Here is an 18,369-nt window from a genome sequence, read left to right on the forward strand (position 1 = left end):
ATATTGTTTCCTTTCAGAAAAAACAAGAGAAATGGATTCGATTACGTTATTTTAATGGCTGAATTTACTTCTGTACAAATCTGCGTTTTACAATATCGATGAACAACAAAAATATACACTTAAACCATTAGCATTTCACTCGATTTACAGTCAACTTTATGGCACATCCCTTTCGTGAATCAAAATTTAACAAAACCCTTAAAAACGTAAACGTTCAGGCGACACATGCAAAGAACCTAAGTGAAGCTACACCAAGTTATTAAAGTGCATCAAGAATTGTGAATCGATCACATTTCGAGTCATGGCGCTTCTACTGTAATGGACTAACAGCTCTTCTCTGGTCTAGCCTTCAAGGGCGAGGAGGCTTCACTTGAGTATTTTTGCAACGTTCACGACGGTTGCTGCAAAAACCTAGATGTTTTTTTTTTCAGAGCAAGTGCGCATAACCCACCCCTTTATTTTTTTAAATAAGCACAGAACTATTTAATGCAAAGTGTGCATGGTGTTGAGTAGTGCTCAATCTGCAAGCTCGAGTCGGCGCACATTGTAATGGTATACGGTACATACATGTCCATACTCACAAAACAAATTCATTGTCAGGCGTCACGGTGGTCTCATAACGTCAATGACGAAGAGGCCAATTTAAAAACCAATTCTTATTGAACCATGTAACCAACGTATGGGTCCATTCATAGATCAAACAACCTGTTGCAAATTGCTCCTTGTCCAGCAACAGATTTGAAAAATCACTGAAACACTCAACAGTTGGACACGTGCATAAAAGTCAAATTCAGTTTGTTTGTAGAGGTTATAGTGCATTTTGGGTTCATCCTGAAATCATATCTAAAAGCTGAGTCTTCAACTCTTTGTGAGTAGTGTGTAGTCATTCTTTAAAATAACATAATTTGGCTTTAGTGTCTCAAAAACAAATATTACAATCACAGGAACATTATTATTCAGTTATTCAGGCCCCCATGATCATTCTAATGACCAATGTAAAACCTCAAAATCAATTCAGGTTCCATTCTAATACATTATTCTTTGCATCAGTCCAGGAAAAAGGTCCAAAGAGAAAGATGGGGTTTTGAAGTCTCTTTGAAGGGAAGAAATTCATTGGGTGATCTGATGTAGTCAACAAACCTGAAAACAAAGGTAACAGAGACGTCAGTTTATTTCTGTTTATTCACAGTATTCAGATTAAATTACAATATAATGAATTACTTTTTAAAAAAACCCGCCCTCCCCCCCACCCGACTACCTTGTGTACGTGCGGTGGCATCTCGTCCTCAGAGCTCTCCTCCGGTAGTGACTCGTGGCGGCGTGGTGCCGATTGGTGAGACTCTTCTGCCCAGCCGCCCATCGGCACACGCGCGGACCTCGTCACCTTCCCTCCTGTACAGAAAGTATATGGGGGTGAGAGGTAGATTACATTTTATATTTCAATAAATTATTATGGTCCCCCCCCCCCAATCAAGTATTATTATTACTTTTCGTCTCTGGGGCAGCAGCGCCTTCGGAAGCTGAAGAGGGGATGGCTGTGGGACTGGGCACCGCGGTAGGAAAGGTGTGCGAGCGGGGGAAGTGTTTGTAGCGGGAGCCAGACACGCTCTTCACCTCATCGGGGATGCTGTCGCTGCTCTCGTCACTCTCCTGCCTGTGCCACGTGTGGCGGGAGAGCGCATCACAGCGGGACTGCTGTTTGTGCAACTGAGCAAAAAAAGCAGATGTTTGGAAAAGGACTTAACAGCTACTTCCGGCGGGCAAATGAAGGAGCGTGTTCCAATGTTGAAATGGATGGTGCAGGATCAAGAGGACGTTAACAAGCAGGCTGGAACTTTATGGGTTGAAAAATGTGCCAATGTGAAAACATCGACGGAGGAGGTGGACGGACACAAATGGGTGTTCAAGAAAAATGGGAAGGTTCAAGGACACCTCCACTTACTTCATGTATGTAAAGCGCGTGGATGCTCATCTCTGTGGAGGCATACTCTGACAAGACCAAACTGGTGAGTTGAGCCTCCCATGCACTGCTGCCGGAACTCAGGGTTCGGGCATCCGTCCTTTTGGGAAGAAAGACGGTGTACAAGGTTTAATTAGGCAAAATGACAGATTTGGTGACTGACTAAGAAGTACGCCCTTGATATAATTTTATTCAGTTGTTCAAAATTTATTAAGGTCGATGAGTAGCTCGTCACGTGTTTTTAGCATCTCGTTTTCCAAACAGCCAATTAAATCAGATTTTGGATCAAGACCAAGTTGGTGTGTTGATGGAGTCCAATTTGACTTTCAACATTCATTCATTCATTCATCTTCCGAGCCGCTTGATCCTCACTAGGGTCGCGGGGGGTGCTGGAGCCTATCCCAGCTGTCTTCGGGCAGTAGGCGGGGGACACCCTGAATCGGTTGCCAGTCAATCGCAGGGCACACAGAAACGAACAACCATTCGCACTCACACTCACACCTAGGGACAATTTAGAGCATCCAATCAGCCTGCCACGCATGTTTTTTGGAATGTGGGAGGAAACCGGAGCACCCGGAGAAAACCCACGCAGGCCCGGGGAGAACATGCAAACTCCACACAGGGAGGCCGGAGCTGGAATCGAACCCGGTACCTCTGCACTGTGAAGCCGACGTGCTAACCACTGGACTACCGGGCCGCTTGACTTTCAACAGTGAAAGGGTATTTCATTTTGCCTTTGTGGGGTGGTGGCCCCCGTCAGTCTACCATGAGCCAGGTTGTCGTAGCCCTGCCAAAACAGGCCCTGTATATTCATGATATTATTACATTTCAATGATTTCTTATAAATCCTCTTTTTGTTGTATTATTTAAGCCTTGAAGAAAATATTCTGTGTTTTCTTTTGCATGTGATGGTTTTTGCATTATACTATCTAACTGAATATTTGACCTTTTCTGGGCTTTATATATGTTCAAGTCACTCCTTATGGAAGGATATAAACTGACAACAAAATAAATGTGCACAGTGTGGTCAAAAGATTTTTTTTTTTAAATCTACCCAATTGGTGAATTTACAATAGCCGAATGGAGAATACGTTATTTGCCGTAATATTGTGAGTGATCTCTCATACCCAGAGCCTGCCATGGTTCTGTTCATGGTGGAGGCGTGGCCGGCGGTTCTGTAAGCAGCACTAAAGCTGCCCCTCAGGGGAAGACTGCTGCTGATCGGGGAAAGTGAGCACAAGGCTGCCACCGCATCACTGCCCGCCACCGCGTGACCGCTCGATGAACCATCCCGGCCGAAATGAACGGAGGCCAGAGTGGACGGCGCCACCAAAAGATTGGCAATCAGGCTCCTCGGCTTAAAAAAAAACAACAACAAAAAACAAGACAAAATCAGCAAAGATGTTGTCAACAGAGTGATGCTGAAGTGTGGTCTCGTACTTCGGATTCAGAGTGCGAGAGCGGATGAGCATCCGAAGGAGCGCCTGTGGCCTCTCGCTGAACTCTTTCCTTCAGCTGGCTAATGAAGTGCGTGGTCTCGCGTGGGGGCTGCCACTGTGGGTTGGTGATGGCAAAGTGCATCAGGGACAACTCTGTCTTCCCGTCCTCTGCTTGCTGGTAGATGGACGCCTCGGTCTTTCCTTCGGACATCCACTGTGGAAGCAGAGACGGTTTTTTACTCACTGGCCACTATAAAGCTGGGCGATTAATTGATTTTTATTGATGAATTCCAGGGCGGCCCGGTAGTCCAGTGGTTAGCACATCGGCTTCACAGTGCAGAGGTACCGGGTTCGATTCCAGCTCCGGCCTCCCTGTGTGGAGTTCTCCCCGGGCCTGCGTGGGTTTTCTCCGGGTGCTCCGGTTTCCTCCCACATTCCAAAAACATGCGTGGCAGGCTGATTGAACACTCTAAAATTCTCCCTAGGTGTGAGTGTGAGTGTGAATGGTTGTTCGTCTCTGTGTGCCCTGTGATTGGCGATTCAGGGTGTCCCCCGCCTACTGCCCGAAGACAGCTGGGATAGGCTCCAGCACCCCCCGCGACCCTGGTGAGGATCAAGCGGCTCGGAAGATGAATGAATGAATGAATGATGAATTCCAAGTTCATTCAACGGGATATTTGGGGGGGGGGGGACAACACCTGCCTACTCACGGTTGTATGTGCTTACTTTTCTGGAACCAATCTTATTGCTAAGTGAGTCTTCAGTAACATTAGTTCATGCGGATGATTACTAGAAAAAAGCCCCCCCCCCCCACCCCTGAAAAAAAAACCACTCATAATATAAATTTAGTTACGTATCATTTAACAATCCATGATATGGTAAGATAGTCACAGTCAGATCAATATATTTCATATACCCCATATAGGCTGATCCAACTCCGCAAATATAATAATCGTACAATGGGAAGAAAATAATACGAGTCGTTTGTCTAATAGCATAATCGCACAATTCAAACTTTTTTGCAAAACAAGAAAAAAAAAACATGAATTTACCAGAAATAACGTCAAAGATCCTTACCGCAGGGTGCCCGTGTTGCCTGATGTCCATCTGCGCAAAGGAGCAAGTGTCTCCCACACCCACGACCTCCACGGTGAAATTTCGGAAGAAGTCAATGATCTCCAGCGACTTCCTCCTCAGGCAGAAGATGAGGATGATGGGCGTCACTACTGGGCTCAGCAGCTCTTCTAGTATAAACACCTTTAGGAAAGAAAAAAAAACATGCAAAGATAAAATTAGAGGAAGGGCAAGGTATGACCCGTATGTATCGTTCTTTAATCTGGTCCACAAAGCATTTCTGTTATCAATCCTTTTGTGCAATAATTCAGACAGTTTTGCCCTTAGTTAACTTATCTTTATTATGTTTTTAAAGGAAATGTGTTTAAATCAGCGGCCCGGTAGTCTAGTGGTTAGCACGTCAGCTTCACAGTGCAGAGGTACCGGGTTCGATTCCAGCTCCGGCCTCCCTGTGTGGAGTTTGCATGTTCTCCCCGGGCCTGCGTGGGTTTTCTCCGGGTTCTCCGGTTTCCTCCCACATTCCAAAAAATATGCATGGCAGGCTGATTGAACACTCTAAATTGTCCCTAGGTGCGAGTGTGAGCGCGGATGGTTGTTCGTCTCTGTGTGCCCTGCGATTGGCTGGCAACCGATTCAGGGTGTCCCCCGCCTACTGCCCGAAGACAGCTGGGATAGGCTCCAGAACCCCCCCCCGCGACCCTAGTGAGGATCAAGCAGTTAGGAAGATGAATGAATGTTTAAATCAGCAAATAATTGGTTAACTGTTTTATTTTAAAGCCCTTCCTCACGGTTCAGAGGTTCAGGCTTCCAATCTTGGCTGCGGCCTTCCTACGTGGCATTTTTGAGCACGTTTCGTTTATTTTTATTTTAGTTTCTCCCCTGCCCCCTTTTGGCTTGGATTTTAGTTCAAAGTGTTTTAATGCCTCCTCAATACTGCTCTCGCATTTGCTTTTATTTTTGGTTGAATCCACCGTCTCAATTCATCTATTCCCTGTGCTTGTGTGGGTTTTCTTCCAGTGTTCCGGTTTACGCCCATAATTCAAAAGCATGCATGCCGTGTTCACTGTGGACTCTATATTGCTTCGTGGTGTGAATGTGAATGTCTCTTTGTGCCTTGTGATTGACTGGCGACCAGTCCAGGGTATATCCAGCCTTCTCCTATCATCCGCTGAGATAAATCAGATCACTTGTGACCCTACTGAAAGCTAAGCACTGTAGGAAATGGATGGACAATATTTCTTTGATTTTTATTCATTTTTCAAAGTGGCCCATGAGCACCAAAGTTAACCCACCCAGGGTATACATTTTGCTATTTCATCCGGATTTGGCTTTCATACTTACGGCTTTGTACTGGAAGACCTGTGAGAACTGGTCCCTTGTCTCATATCTGTGCGCGTTGCCCTGCCAGTGGTCAGGCATGTAATGAATATGAGCCAGGATGACTCGCAAGAGCTGCTCGGGACAAAACACCATGTGCTTATCAGGGATAAAGGACCTGCGGACAAAACGGAATCCCATATACCGCTAATTCCAATCTTTACAATGAGATTGAATTGAAGATCACTTTGCCGCCAAATGGAACACAGTCCCGACCTGCACACTGTGATGCACACTCCCAGCAGCGTGATTGACGACAGAACGTGCTCCACTGCCAGCACGTCCTCGTCGTAGATGGTCAACGCGATCAGCACAGCCAGGAGGGAGCCGGCAAAAAAGGCGACATTCTTGGCCACCACAGTCAGCAGAGGTGAGAGGAAACAGTTCATGTACTTGGAGGCGGCCTGCGTGTAAAATAGGACCAAGAGGTAGAAGTGAACGTTATACATCGAAAGGTAACATCGATGATGAAGTGCTGCCCCAATGAATGAAAATAAGAGTCCATGCTTTTATGGACGCTCGCTTTTTCTCAAAACACACACGGGGCGAGCGGTGGTTCGTTTGCGTGAGACTGGACCACTCCATCAAAATTTTACTCAGCAGGGGTCAAAATAGAGGCGTGAAGTGTTTTGATTGTTTTGTTTTGGGGCGCGGCCCGGTAAGTCCAGTGGTTAGCACGTGGGCTTCACAGTGCAGAGGTACCGGGTTCGATTCCAGCTCCGGCCTCCCTGTGTGGAGTTTGCATGTTCTCCCCGGGCCTGCGTGGGTTTTCTCCGGGTGCTCCGGTTTCCTCCCACATTCCAAAAACATGCGTGGCAGGCTGATTGGACGCTCTAAATTGTCCCTAGGTGTGAGTGTGGTTGCGAATGGTTGTTCGTTTCTGTGTGCCCTGCGATTGGCTGGCAACCGATTCAGGGTGTCCCACGCCTACTGCTCGAAGGCAGCTGGGATAGGCTCCAGCACCCCCCGCGACCCTAGTGAGGATCAAGCGGCTCGGAAGATGAATGAATGAATGAATGTTTTGGGGCGGAAAAAGCGTCTTAACTCATTCAGTACCAGCCATTTCGGGACCAAGTCTGAAAAGACGTTTAAAAACGTCTTTGGGGGTGAATGAGTTAAGACACTTGGGAGCTGTTGTAATTTGTAGAAAAATAAATAAAATAATACAAGCACGATAATATGTATGAATAACATCGCAATATCAAGGTTAAAAATCCGTTTGCCAGCAGCTCCTATTTTTTTGTTGTTCTACTTCTTCCTTTCATAACTTTGCTGCTGTGAATCTGGAATTTCTCCATTGCGAGACTAATAAAGGTATTCTTAATCTTAGAGACAGGGACAGCCTTGCTGTAGTAATTGACTTTAGATGCCACAAATGGCGACAAATTGCAAAATCCACCTCTAAGTATCATGAGTTTTTGTCATTCTTGCTTGTAACAAACGTACTGCGTCGGCCAAGACGCCCCATTCACCTTGTAGCCTTTGCTAAGCCTGGACATTAGCTCGTGGTCCAACTCATTGAAGTGGCGCAGGTAGCATCGGCCGTACAGAGACCAGCATCGTGCACCGAGAGAACCAGGCTCTCGCTTGATCACCTTGACGTACAAACACATACATCATCACGCTTGATCGAAATCTCGGATTTGAATGAGTCTGTGAAAAGCCGTACCTCCGTATAGCTAAAGAACGCATAGAGAATCTGCCACACGAGGATGACGGGACACAAGAGGAGGTTGGCGACGCCGATCCACAGGATCCGTGACGCCAGTCTGTCGGCCAGCTCCAGACGGTTCCCGCCTCTTTTATACTCAGGCTTCAGGCTCCATTCGTTTTCAAAGAGAGAGCCTGAAGGAGGAAAACAATGTAGAAATTCAGCAACTTTTTAAAAGTTGTGAAAAGTAAAAAACTATTTACTGTACAACAAATAACGTGTACACACCAATTTACTTTTTCCACATTTTGTCATATTACAGCCTTAATACAATGGAGATTTAATTCTTTTTTTCCCTCACAATTTAACACACAAGTAATGACAACATGAAAAAAAAAAATCTTAAACAAGCTCGGTGAAGATACAAACCTGGCCCCCAAAAGAAGATGAGCTCAAAGTTGTACTTGAGGCCCCGTGTGAAGAACACAACATCTCCAAGGAGAGGAAGTCGAAAACGCACAGGAAGCAGAGATTTATTCACCATAGCAACCTGCAGCCGAGACAGCAAAACGGTCTGAGCTCACGTGGCGCTTTATTAGATTAAATAACAATGCGTCAGACGGTAGAATAGCCACCATGTAGTTTTTGAAGCGGAGGATGCGGTGGTAAATGTCAAGCTCCGTTAGCTCTTTCTTATGAATGCAGATCTGGTGCTCCTTCTGGATCTCTACTATCCTGGCCTGAACCTCCTGCCATGTTGCGTACGGCAGCTCCGACTAATAAAAACACGAGTTACGTTATTTATTTATTTATAATCATGTTATTAATGATAATTCTCTCACCATTGTCATCTTGAGGGCATGAATGTAGAAGGATCGGATCTCCCAGTAGCAGCACACGTTGTAGATGAATTTCACCAGGCGATGGAGCCAAAACACGCCGGAGATCATCAGCACAAAGATGACAAACGCGTTGTCTCGAATGCTGCCGGCACAATAGATAGGGGTTACTAAAGCTGTTTTTACAGAATTGTAATCGTATTTTAATAACCAAAGTGTGTGTTAAAGAAATTTGCCATACTTCCTTAACTGCAGATGAGGAGGGGGCATTAAAAAATTGGGGAAAAAAAAACTGAACAGGCACAATGGCCTGATAAAGATTACTGTAAAATGTATCCAAATTTGCCAAAAGACTTTCGTGTTTATTTCCAATGACAACAAACATACTTTGACACCACCTCCGCCCCTCAATAGCTTACGTCAACTTTTGGAAAAATGTATTTTTTTGCCAAGAGCTATGCAAAAACAAACCTTGGTAAATTCCTGTTGTTAAATGGTCAACAATATCAGGTGTGGCAAGACCACATAGCTCGGTACAAAAGTTGATAACGTGTCATTAAATTGCGCCTTTTGCAGCATAAAATGGGCACAGAGTCACCAGGCTTCGATCTGTTTATATGGAAAACAATCTGCAAATATATTCGCTCATGTTGCCTGTTTCTTAGTGCCACTATTGAAAAAATAGTTGCTAGAGTGGTTGGAAAAATTTGCCAACGGTGATTTAGAATTTTTTTTTTTAATCATCCCTTCAAAATAAACTTAAATAATAGACAAAATCGATTAACCGTCCAGTCATACCGCGCGCTGCAGACGTTCACGGGCACGAAAGCGTCAGGCAGGGTGACTTTGGAGGAATCCGTGTGGTTGACAAACTTGTTGGCAAAGAGGATGTCATAGTCCACGCAGTTGGCGAGGAACACGGTGAAGCCCACCACGAACACCAACTGACTGCACAGGTCACACAGCATCCAATAGGAGGCAATTAAACAGTACATATTTAAAAAAAATAGACTTGAAAGAATTTTAGAAGCTATGGCGTACACCAGCTCGAAGATCTCTCCCAAAAGCATACACGTGAATCCATTCTTCTGATGCAAATTATAGACGTAAAGATAGGTTAAGGAAAATCGGAATCGGTCCCAACTAGACAGACTGTTATTCCTTCCAGCCGGTTATTTGCTGCTTTCACGCCGTTTCACAAGTTACTGGATCAGAGGAGTAGCAATAAGTTATTCGTCGAGAGACACTCAATGAGTAAGCCAGAGGACAGAGGACGCAAATATTAGATGCTAACTTACAACAAAAGCTCTTAAAAAAAATACACATTTAAAAAAAAAAAGAATTTGTAAAAAAATAAAATAAAAATACAGTCCTATATTGTGGGCGGCCCGGTAGTCCAGTGGTAAGCACGTCGGCTTCACAGTGCAGAGGTACCGGGTTCGATTCCAGCTCCGGCCTCCCTGTGTGGAGTTTGCATGTTCTCCCCGGGCCTGCGTGGGTTTTCTCCGGGTGCTCCGGTTTCCTCCCACATTCCAAAAACATGCGTGGTAGGCCGATTGAACACTCTAAATTGTCCCTAGGTGTGAGTGTGAGCGTGGATGGTTGTTCGTCTATGTGTGCCCTGCGATTGGCTGGCAACCGATTCAGGGTGTCGCCCGCCTACTGCCCGGAGACGGCTGGGATGGGCTCCAGCACCCCCCGCGACCCTAGTGAGGATCAAGCGGTACGGAAGATGAATGAATGAATGAGTACTATATTGTGATATACATTGCTATCAAGATATAAAATTACCAGTGTTGGGATATACATTTTTGTCTCAGACCTCTACTGGGACCAACATAGCGACATGAGGATCATAAGCTCAAAAGGATATTCTCTGAAAAAACAGGTCCAGGTTTTCGATGTGATGCCACTGGGCTGGAAAAAAAAAGTCCATTAAGTATATTGTTATTGGACTGCACGATTTGTCTTGGTTATGCATCACCTACATTTAGCGCCCTCGGGGACGTGCATCAGCAGGTTCTCCTCGCCCGGCGGGGAGTCGCTGTACGACGCCTCCAGGCGCTGGTACTCCGTGTCGAAGTGCGCCATCGTGATAGGGCAGCGTCAATGTTGCGTAGTCGCAGCCGCCGCTACTGACTGCAGCCCAAGTGACAACGTTCGGGGTCGATGGGGGGGGGGGGGGGGAAGTCAAGATGACAGAAGGTACATCGGTTAATTTTGAAACGGTATGTAGCACAAGCGCCAAGACAGTGGTAACTCAAAATCTGAAGTTTCCAAAGAGGAAATTGCATCTCAAAAGTCAAGCAACAGTTTAGCGTACATCATAATGGCGTGTGATGTCTGCAAAGGGGACATATTAAAATGCTATGTCAAAAATCACTTGATGTGGGAAAACTGTGACCAGGCGTCATCAAAATGGAATTTTCCCACCTTAGGAACTCCCTACAGAGAAAAGGTTTTGCATTATTTAATGTTGAAAAACTATGACCACGGGTTCCCCAAATTTAAGTGCACATGTCTTCTCATGCCCACTTCAACCTGTGTAACTATTAAATGATCGCTGTAATATTTGGGATTTTAAGGAAATAAACATCTCCTCCAAACGTGCTCAATGCACATTTATGTCAAATGATTAATGTCCATAAAATCCAAACTATTACAGTGATTGTTCAAAAAACTTCAGAGGTTGGAGTGGGCATTAAATACAGATATTCACATTAATTTTGGCGCTCATGAGCATCTAAAGCTCGACCCCAAGTGTATTTTGTTTTTTGTGACACCACCACAGGAGGGTACCAAATAATGTGTTATGATTGCCATCCAAGTGTCTATGTTTGTATCCTGTTTGTCCTCATTAGGGTCACGGTGAGCTGGAGCCAAGTCAACATCATAAGAAAATCAGAAATTAATTTGGGGTTAAACAGAGGCAGTTAGGTGTGGTGACTATCATTAACATAACTTTGAATGTAATTGGTTATTTCTGAACACAGCACAGTTATGAGAGGATGTGCTTATTTTTCATTCCCATCTCGAAAATAGACAGATATTTTATTCAAAGTTGCACAGGTTAAAGGTCACATTAATATGGAGAAGACGTTTTGAAATTATTCATCTGAGTCCATATATTTTCAAAAAAATGGCTTTTGGTGATGAGACTGCTTATATCCACTGCACAAGCTCACCTCCATTCCAGCACAACGCGTCCCCTCCAGCTGGGGATAATCATCATTCCGAACTAGACGAAAAGGGGGGATATTGCATTAAGACAAAATCAAATTAAAGGTCAAAAGTATCTTACATTTGATGAGGCGCTCTTTCGAAGAGGAGGTAAACAAACGGCATATTGGCGAGGTCGATCTGTGAAACTGGTTCAGGTGTTGTTGCTGTGGTTGACAGCCAAAAGGCCCGCCTTGCCCACGATAATTGTAGAGTCACACAGTTGAATTTCCGGATTTTTCACAAAAAAAGGGAATTTGGACATCGTGAATTCAAGCAATTCAGCATTTTGTTTTCATATTTCCTTCTGCTGCCTGTCTTCTTCCGCAGTTAGCTTTCGTTTTTAGCAAGCGTCTTGCTTTCCAGCGTCTGTCAAAGAATGACGAATTAGGAACGTTGGCCAATCGGAAAACTGTATTTCGGAGTTGTCACCCATCGACCAATCACATTTAGGTATAGGCGGGCTTTGGTATATCTTAGTCCGATTACACACTTCCTTTGTAAATATTGAACCATGAAGAACCCTTCACCCCGGTCGTATGTATGAGGACTAGATAAAATAAAATAAAATAAAATAAAATAAAATAAAATAAAATAAAATAAAATAAAATAAAAAGTACTGTAATTTTTAGATTTTTATAATGAAAATTAACATAATTTGTGTCTGAAGTATAAAAAAAAGTCAAAATGTGTATTTGAAAACATTTTATTGTGACAACTTTCTAATTCGAAATTTTCACTTGTATACTGTAATGTATATAATTAAGTTACAAGTAATTGACAATCAAGCAACTATTTTATTAGATATAGGAATACAAAGAATTGCAAATGAATAAAAACAGTTCAATCAATCGAATCCAGGATAAATGGCTAAATAATGCAACAAAAATGCTTAGTGGGTAAAATTAAAGAACTGATTGGAGTGTTAACCAATGTAGTGCCACTTTGTCATTATACGTGTTTGTTCCCACGGTTGAGGATCACGGAAACATAATTCTGCAGTAAATACATGAACAAAATGTGATGCACTGGGTGCACTACACTAGTCTATGCATATGTAAACCTTACAGTTTGTGCACGTGTGTCCGTGTAGATTAGTTGTGCCCCCCCGTCCAAACAAGAAAATGAAGGAGCTGACTATGCATTACCGAGATTAAGGTTTGCACGGTCAAACCCACCTTCTGTCACCCTGTTTGCTGTATTGAATATTTAAATAGAGTGGTGCCTGTACACTTGTGGTGGGACAGCTGGGGCTTTTGTATACTGTTTCAGTTACTCCTTTGAACAGCCACTGCTGCATATGCATGAAAAGCATTTGAGGTAAACAGTAAATAGTGAACATTTTGCAGAATTTATATGATGTCATTGTATATTACATAACATAGAGCAGATGCGTTTTGTGTGTGTGTGTGTGAGAGAGAGAGAGAGAGAGAGAGAGAGAGAGAGAGAGAGAGAGAGAGAGAGAGAGAGAGAGAGAGAGAGAGAGAAAGACATTCTTAAAAGGGACCCCTCTAATCCTGTTAATTATACTGATCGGGGGTCATATAAATTGCCCAGATTGGGATTAGGACCTGTTCAGATAATAGCAAAGCTTAAAAGTCACATGAACACTAAACTACCTCCAAAGTACTATACTGTATATCCATTATGCAGATTTTTTAAAAGTAACCAATAAACATCCTTAATGAGATATATGTATAAAAAACTGAACTCCAATTTATACCACTTTTGGGCCTTTACAGAACAGTGAACCCCCATTTATCGCTGGTGATATTTCTGATCCACCTGCAATAGGTTTAACCTTCGATACTGTATTTAGTAACCATATGAAAAACATTTCGAGTAAATCTGTGTTATCTTTGTTGGCATGTCCATCTCATGTGTCACTTGTTCAGTGTGATATGGAGCGAGTCTGTATGTGTGTTGGAGTATGTGCACTGCTGCAGGCGGTCACAGGCCGATTAAATTACCCGACTGTCTGACGAGAATTAGGGGTTGGGGGCTTGGGGGGCTGGGATGGAACCGCATCGACTCATTTGAAACCAAAGAGGTGCTGTCATGCCGGCCACATCCAAGCCACGGGTGGGTGGATGGGTTGCATTTGTAGTGGGGAGGGGGGGGGGGTCTCTCAGGATGAAATCATTCTATATCCAGACACAGCAATAAGTACCCGCCCCTTCCTAAACCATCATCTTTATAGAGCACCACGGTCATCAGGTCTGTTCATTGGATCCAATTTATAAAAATTCCACTCTTTTAACTTGGGGTGAAATGATTAATCGATTAATCAACAATTCGTCGTTTATCAACGTAAGTGCTGCTCCTTCCCACCAGGGGCAAGTATAATACAATCATACAGATAAACAAAGAAGAGTCACCACTATTCTGAACCACTCAATTAGCTTCACCGATAGACATTTTCTGCAGAGGATAAAGAATATATCTCTAAAATATATGCCCGTGAGAACTGTTTGCGTTTAAGTATCCTTTGCGTAAAGGGGTTGTATCACTGCCACCATCACTTCAAATTATTTGCATGTCAATGTTTTTTTTTCTCCATTTTACGTTAGCATTAAGCTAGTGGGTCACTGTTAAGGCAATGTTGTTTGGTTGTTTTAAATGCACAGCATGTAAGTCTCTTTGCTTGTTTGTTCTTAACAGTACATTTCAACAGGGAGTGGGATGAAACAACTTTCAAATAATCAGCTCAACTAAGACATCTTGGAAACTTTACCAAATTCTCCAAATTCTTGAATTTTCCAAAATAAAATTCCCAAATTTGGAGACAATTGACATATTATTCCTCTACTTCCACATTTCTTGACTGATTCAAACCTTTCCATGGCACTATTTTTAAACAAAGGCTCCATATGACCTTCTTTATCCTCAAGAGATGTGATTCATGCGTGTTTGCGTGTGCGTGTAGGATGAGTCATACAGATCAGGTGACATCATCACACAGGGAATTGAATCTCGTGAGTGGATCGCTATAATTCTTGCAAAGTGCACGATCCATGGTTCCTCCACTCTGTAATCTGGCCCACAAAAGTACACGCGTGATCAAGAGTACTGTATAATTACTGCATTAATGTATCCACCCCGACCCGGAAATTGGCTAATTAAAATGTATTGATAAATTCATTGATTAATCTTGATAAAATCTTTTTTTCCCTTTGCAGCGTCAGAGTAAGAGGAGAAGGAGGCACAAATGAGAAAACGAATAAAAACAGTTGACACGATCAGATGAGTAAGCAGAGTTCTGCTCTCACGGAGCAAAACTATCAATCCACCAATGAGAGGGTCACACTGTTGTCATGGTAATGAGATTTTAAATTCACAGTGAGCACGTATGCGTGTTATGGTGCACGTGTGGCTTTCGGCCATGTAATTATCAACCGTAGCGACCCCCACTTCTATTTTTTGCACCGCAAGGGATTTTCCCGGGAAAATCCAGCGGAATATGTTGATTGCATTTGATTGATCAAATTAAATGATATGGATGAAAAATGTTGTACAGGGTATCTCTGATGAAAAACTGGTTTGCGTTGAGTTAAATTTCTTTTAGCCTCCCGTTGACTTTTGGTTCTTCATTTCAATCGGAATTTAACCTCGAAAGAGAATTTGTGTGTATCCGGATTTGTTGACCTGAACAATTCTCCCTATGACGAGCATGCCGGTTTACATTTATGGGTCGTATGGAAGATTATTCTTTTATATCCTGAGTTTATGTTCTCAACTGTGAAGACTGGGCGCACATAATTAGCATCACAGGAGGGCCCCACTTTTACCTCCGGGGCTCCAGATCGGGGGGGGGGGGGGGGGGGGGGGCTGAGCTCTCACAAAGCCGCACCCTGTCGAGGCCTCACGATGCTGTGACGCCAACTTCGGCCATTGCACCTGGCCCCCACAGCGTCGGCGTTAGGGGGGGGGGCATAGAATCAAAAGCACACATTAACATTGTGCACATTGACCATCTGTCTGCTGCTTTACGGATAAAGTGATGTCTTAGGGGGGCTGGTATGTTTTCCTTTTTGACTGTTTTCATACCTTGTCGTTTTCATAATCTTTCACCCTACTGGGTGGGGTTTTCATCACTAGGATTCAGTACATCATTTCATGGTTGAAGTCAGTGCACATGCTAATGTTAGTCTTTTTCCCATTAATGGCTTTTTTTTCCCTTTTCTGTCAGTATTAGCTTCCCTTGCAGCTGCAGGATAATAGTATGCTCCACATTCTCCACTTGGCTGCAGTGCTCCGACCAGATCAGTTTTTGAAATATTGGCGTACACTATTGGTGGCATAATGTGTTACCAAGCTATAGGGTTGAAATGTAAATTTTTCTGCAAAAATACACATCTCATTTTCTTGTTGAATTAGAATATTCTTCTCTAAGAACACAGCACCCCCGCAACCCTTGTGAGGATAAAGCAGATTGGAAAATGGATGGAAGGATATTATTTATTTATTTATTTATTTATTTTACTTTACAAAGTCACAATTTCGTTCTCATAAACTTATGAATATGTTCTTGAAAATGTGCCATTCCATTCACTTTTTCTTTAAAATATCAGATTTGGTTCTTTCTTTTTTCGTTTTTGTTGACCTGTTTCTTAATTGCCGAAAGTGCTACTTGGTGTAAAAAAATTGAAAAATATTTTCAATTTTTAACAGGTTTGACGCTCACACACACATACACACGCGAACACGCACACAAACGCGCATGCGCCCACGCGCCCGCGCGCGCGCATACACACACACACACACACTGTACCACAGAAGAGAAGCAAAACCCCAGTGAATCGTGGACATTTTCCCATTCCCCCCCTGCCCCTCTCCCTCCATCCATCCGTGGATTTGTCCCAAGAAGAAGATGATGATGAGGAGGAGGATGGTGATGATGTGAATGGGACACGGAGGCACCGCTTGGTTCCCCTTCATTTTGGAGCGAACCCGCGGAGATTTGCGCACCGGCGAGCGGGGCCAACGTGTGCGCTCTTCCGGGGGCCGGCACGCGTCGTCTGGGCGGCCTGACGAAGTAGGATGGAGGCGTTTTTCACCGAGGTAAGAAAATGATCGGTGGTAGTCACACGCTAGCCATCGTTTAGCCCGAATTAGCTGTTGACGCGAGGATGCTATTGCACGCCCCCCCCCCCCCGCGACAATCATGGCAGGTGTGGTGAGCTTGGAGACATGCTAAGAAAAAGGGCCGCCTTCTTGCATGTCCAGCCGTGCATGATGGTCAGTTTACGGACCACTGCAGAGCTACCAGGCCCGTCTACAGTCTTGGATGAAAGACAAATTGGCCCAAACGAGAGCTGACACTCTTTTGCCTCCATAAGGCGCTGGCCTGGATTAAAAGGCAAATCTGTTAACGTGTGCTGGGCTTTGCAAAATCAGCTTGGAAGCCCCCCTCCCTTATCTCTGTGTGTATTGATGTTCCCCCCCCCCCCCCCCCCCCCTTCTCTACGTTATTTTTGAGAATACTTTGGGGTAGGTGCTTGCATCGGAGTGGTGCACAACTGGAGGAGGAAGGGGGGAGGTTAGAGTGTCTCCTGTGGGGAGTGGTGGATGAAAGGAATTGCAAGTCGTCATAAGACTTAATTTATCTTTATTTTGCAAATCATAAATGCATTCTTGCTGATTATAGAGTGAACCTTCAATGAATACCAACAATTTACAAGTCATGGATTTGGGGATTTTTGTTGAGTCATGTTGCTCACTTTTTTTTTTCTTGTCAGGAGCATGAAAATATTTTTAGTGACATAGTTGTGTGGACGATGAGAGACATAACGTATGAGCTCAATCAATACTTTTTAAAATATGTCAGAGATGAAACAAAATGTTTGAACTCAAGCACAATATATCCCAAAAATATCGTCATTGAGATAATGGCCTAAAAGGCTGAGGTAACAACCAATCACATTTTTTTTTTTTTTTTGGTCATACAGTCGGACCAACATGCAGGACATTTTTCTCAATCCAAAATGTATTTTAAACGGAACTTTTTTTCTATTTAACATTTTTGTTGACGTGTATGCCAGAAACAAGACATTCATACATCGATACATTCAAAACCTCATTAAATGTTAATTTGTTGTTTTTTTTCTGAAAAAATAATCACACACTCACAAAAAATTACATACGCATATAAAAAAAATAGTTCATTTTATTGTTGCATTATTTTATTTCATGAAGATGCACCTGGTAGGGTGGAACGGCCCTTTTATGACAGGGAACTCTGCGGAAAGCTTACACACACTGAGGCTGCCGTTTCATGCAAAGAACTTCATAACTCTGCATTAAAATATTCATTAGCCAGTTTGAATCGTGTGCAGAACGCCGTGAAATCGCACTAGAAGCCGACCAAGAAACTATAAAAGCAGCTTGTTTGCATGCCGACCATTCCCGTAAATTACGTGTGTTACACATTTCAGCATAGCATTTGCCCATCTCGATTGTGCTTGAAATTATGCAGGATTTGAAGCAGCACAGGCAAGAGGGGAGGGAAGAGTCGCTGGAGATGTGTGACCTATATTCTACCGCTCCCAACACATTTGTTCTGCTGAGGAAGCCGCTTCACTTTACTTTCCCTCTTTTTTTTTTTTCCACGGCTCGTCTCAGTCCTCCCTTAAGCTACAGCTCAGTGCCACGAGTCCTTTGCTGTAGCCTACTTTCATGCACCGGCATGTAGGTGGGACACCACGACTGTTGTCAAAAGGCATCAAGTCTGTGCTACTGTAAGGCAATGGCAACTAAAATAGCATCTCCCAGAATGCCTCCTCCCCCCCAAAAAGGGTCCAAGCTGACATC

At 43.7% G+C, this 18,369-nt stretch overlaps 2 protein-coding genes and 1 long non-coding RNA gene across 6 annotated transcripts in view; 1 reads left to right on the top strand and 2 right to left on the bottom strand.

Annotated features, from left to right (window-relative positions):
* Positions 1-36: 36 nt before the first annotated feature.
* On the bottom strand, positions 37-1,481 carry LOC127614839 (uncharacterized). Its single transcript, XR_007966717.1, has 2 exons — positions 1,259-1,481; positions 37-1,140 (listed from the first exon to the last, which is right to left on the bottom strand). It is a non-coding gene; the product is annotated as an uncharacterized LOC127614839 (long non-coding RNA).
* A 4-nt stretch (positions 1,482-1,485) lies between these two features.
* atg9a (ATG9 autophagy related 9 homolog A (S. cerevisiae)) lies at positions 1,486-11,956 on the bottom strand (the record flags this gene model as incomplete). Its single annotated transcript, XM_052086724.1, has 18 exons — positions 11,642-11,956; positions 11,422-11,578; positions 10,329-10,479; positions 10,214-10,257; positions 9,382-9,446; positions 9,139-9,288; positions 8,344-8,485; positions 8,137-8,277; positions 7,931-8,051; positions 7,520-7,695; positions 7,323-7,445; positions 6,067-6,254; positions 5,815-5,968; positions 4,477-4,656; positions 3,401-3,613; positions 3,088-3,317; positions 1,943-2,060; positions 1,486-1,707 (listed from the first exon to the last, which is right to left on the bottom strand). Coding segments are annotated over exons 3-18 (2,370 nt in total), but the record flags the coding sequence as incomplete, so codon positions are not given.
* Positions 11,957-16,309: 4,353 nt separating this feature from the next.
* myo10l1 (myosin X, like 1) overlaps positions 16,310-18,369 on the top strand; it is a 31,506-nt gene continuing 29,446 nt past the window's right edge. For all 4 annotated transcript variants that reach the window (XR_007966712.1, XR_007966714.1, XM_052086246.1 and 1 more), the window contains exon 1: positions 16,310-16,620. Coding sequence is in view for 2 of the 4 variants with exons in the window: in XM_052086246.1 (XP_051942206.1) it covers positions 16,600-16,620 (21 nt within the window). In the remaining 2 variants the exon portion in view is untranslated. The remainder of the gene's footprint in view (positions 16,621-18,369) is intronic.

The sequence above is a fragment of the Hippocampus zosterae genome, chromosome 14, assembly GCF_025434085.1.
Source record: "Hippocampus zosterae strain Florida chromosome 14, ASM2543408v3, whole genome shotgun sequence".
NCBI lineage: Eukaryota > Metazoa > Chordata > Actinopteri > Syngnathiformes > Syngnathidae > Hippocampus > Hippocampus zosterae.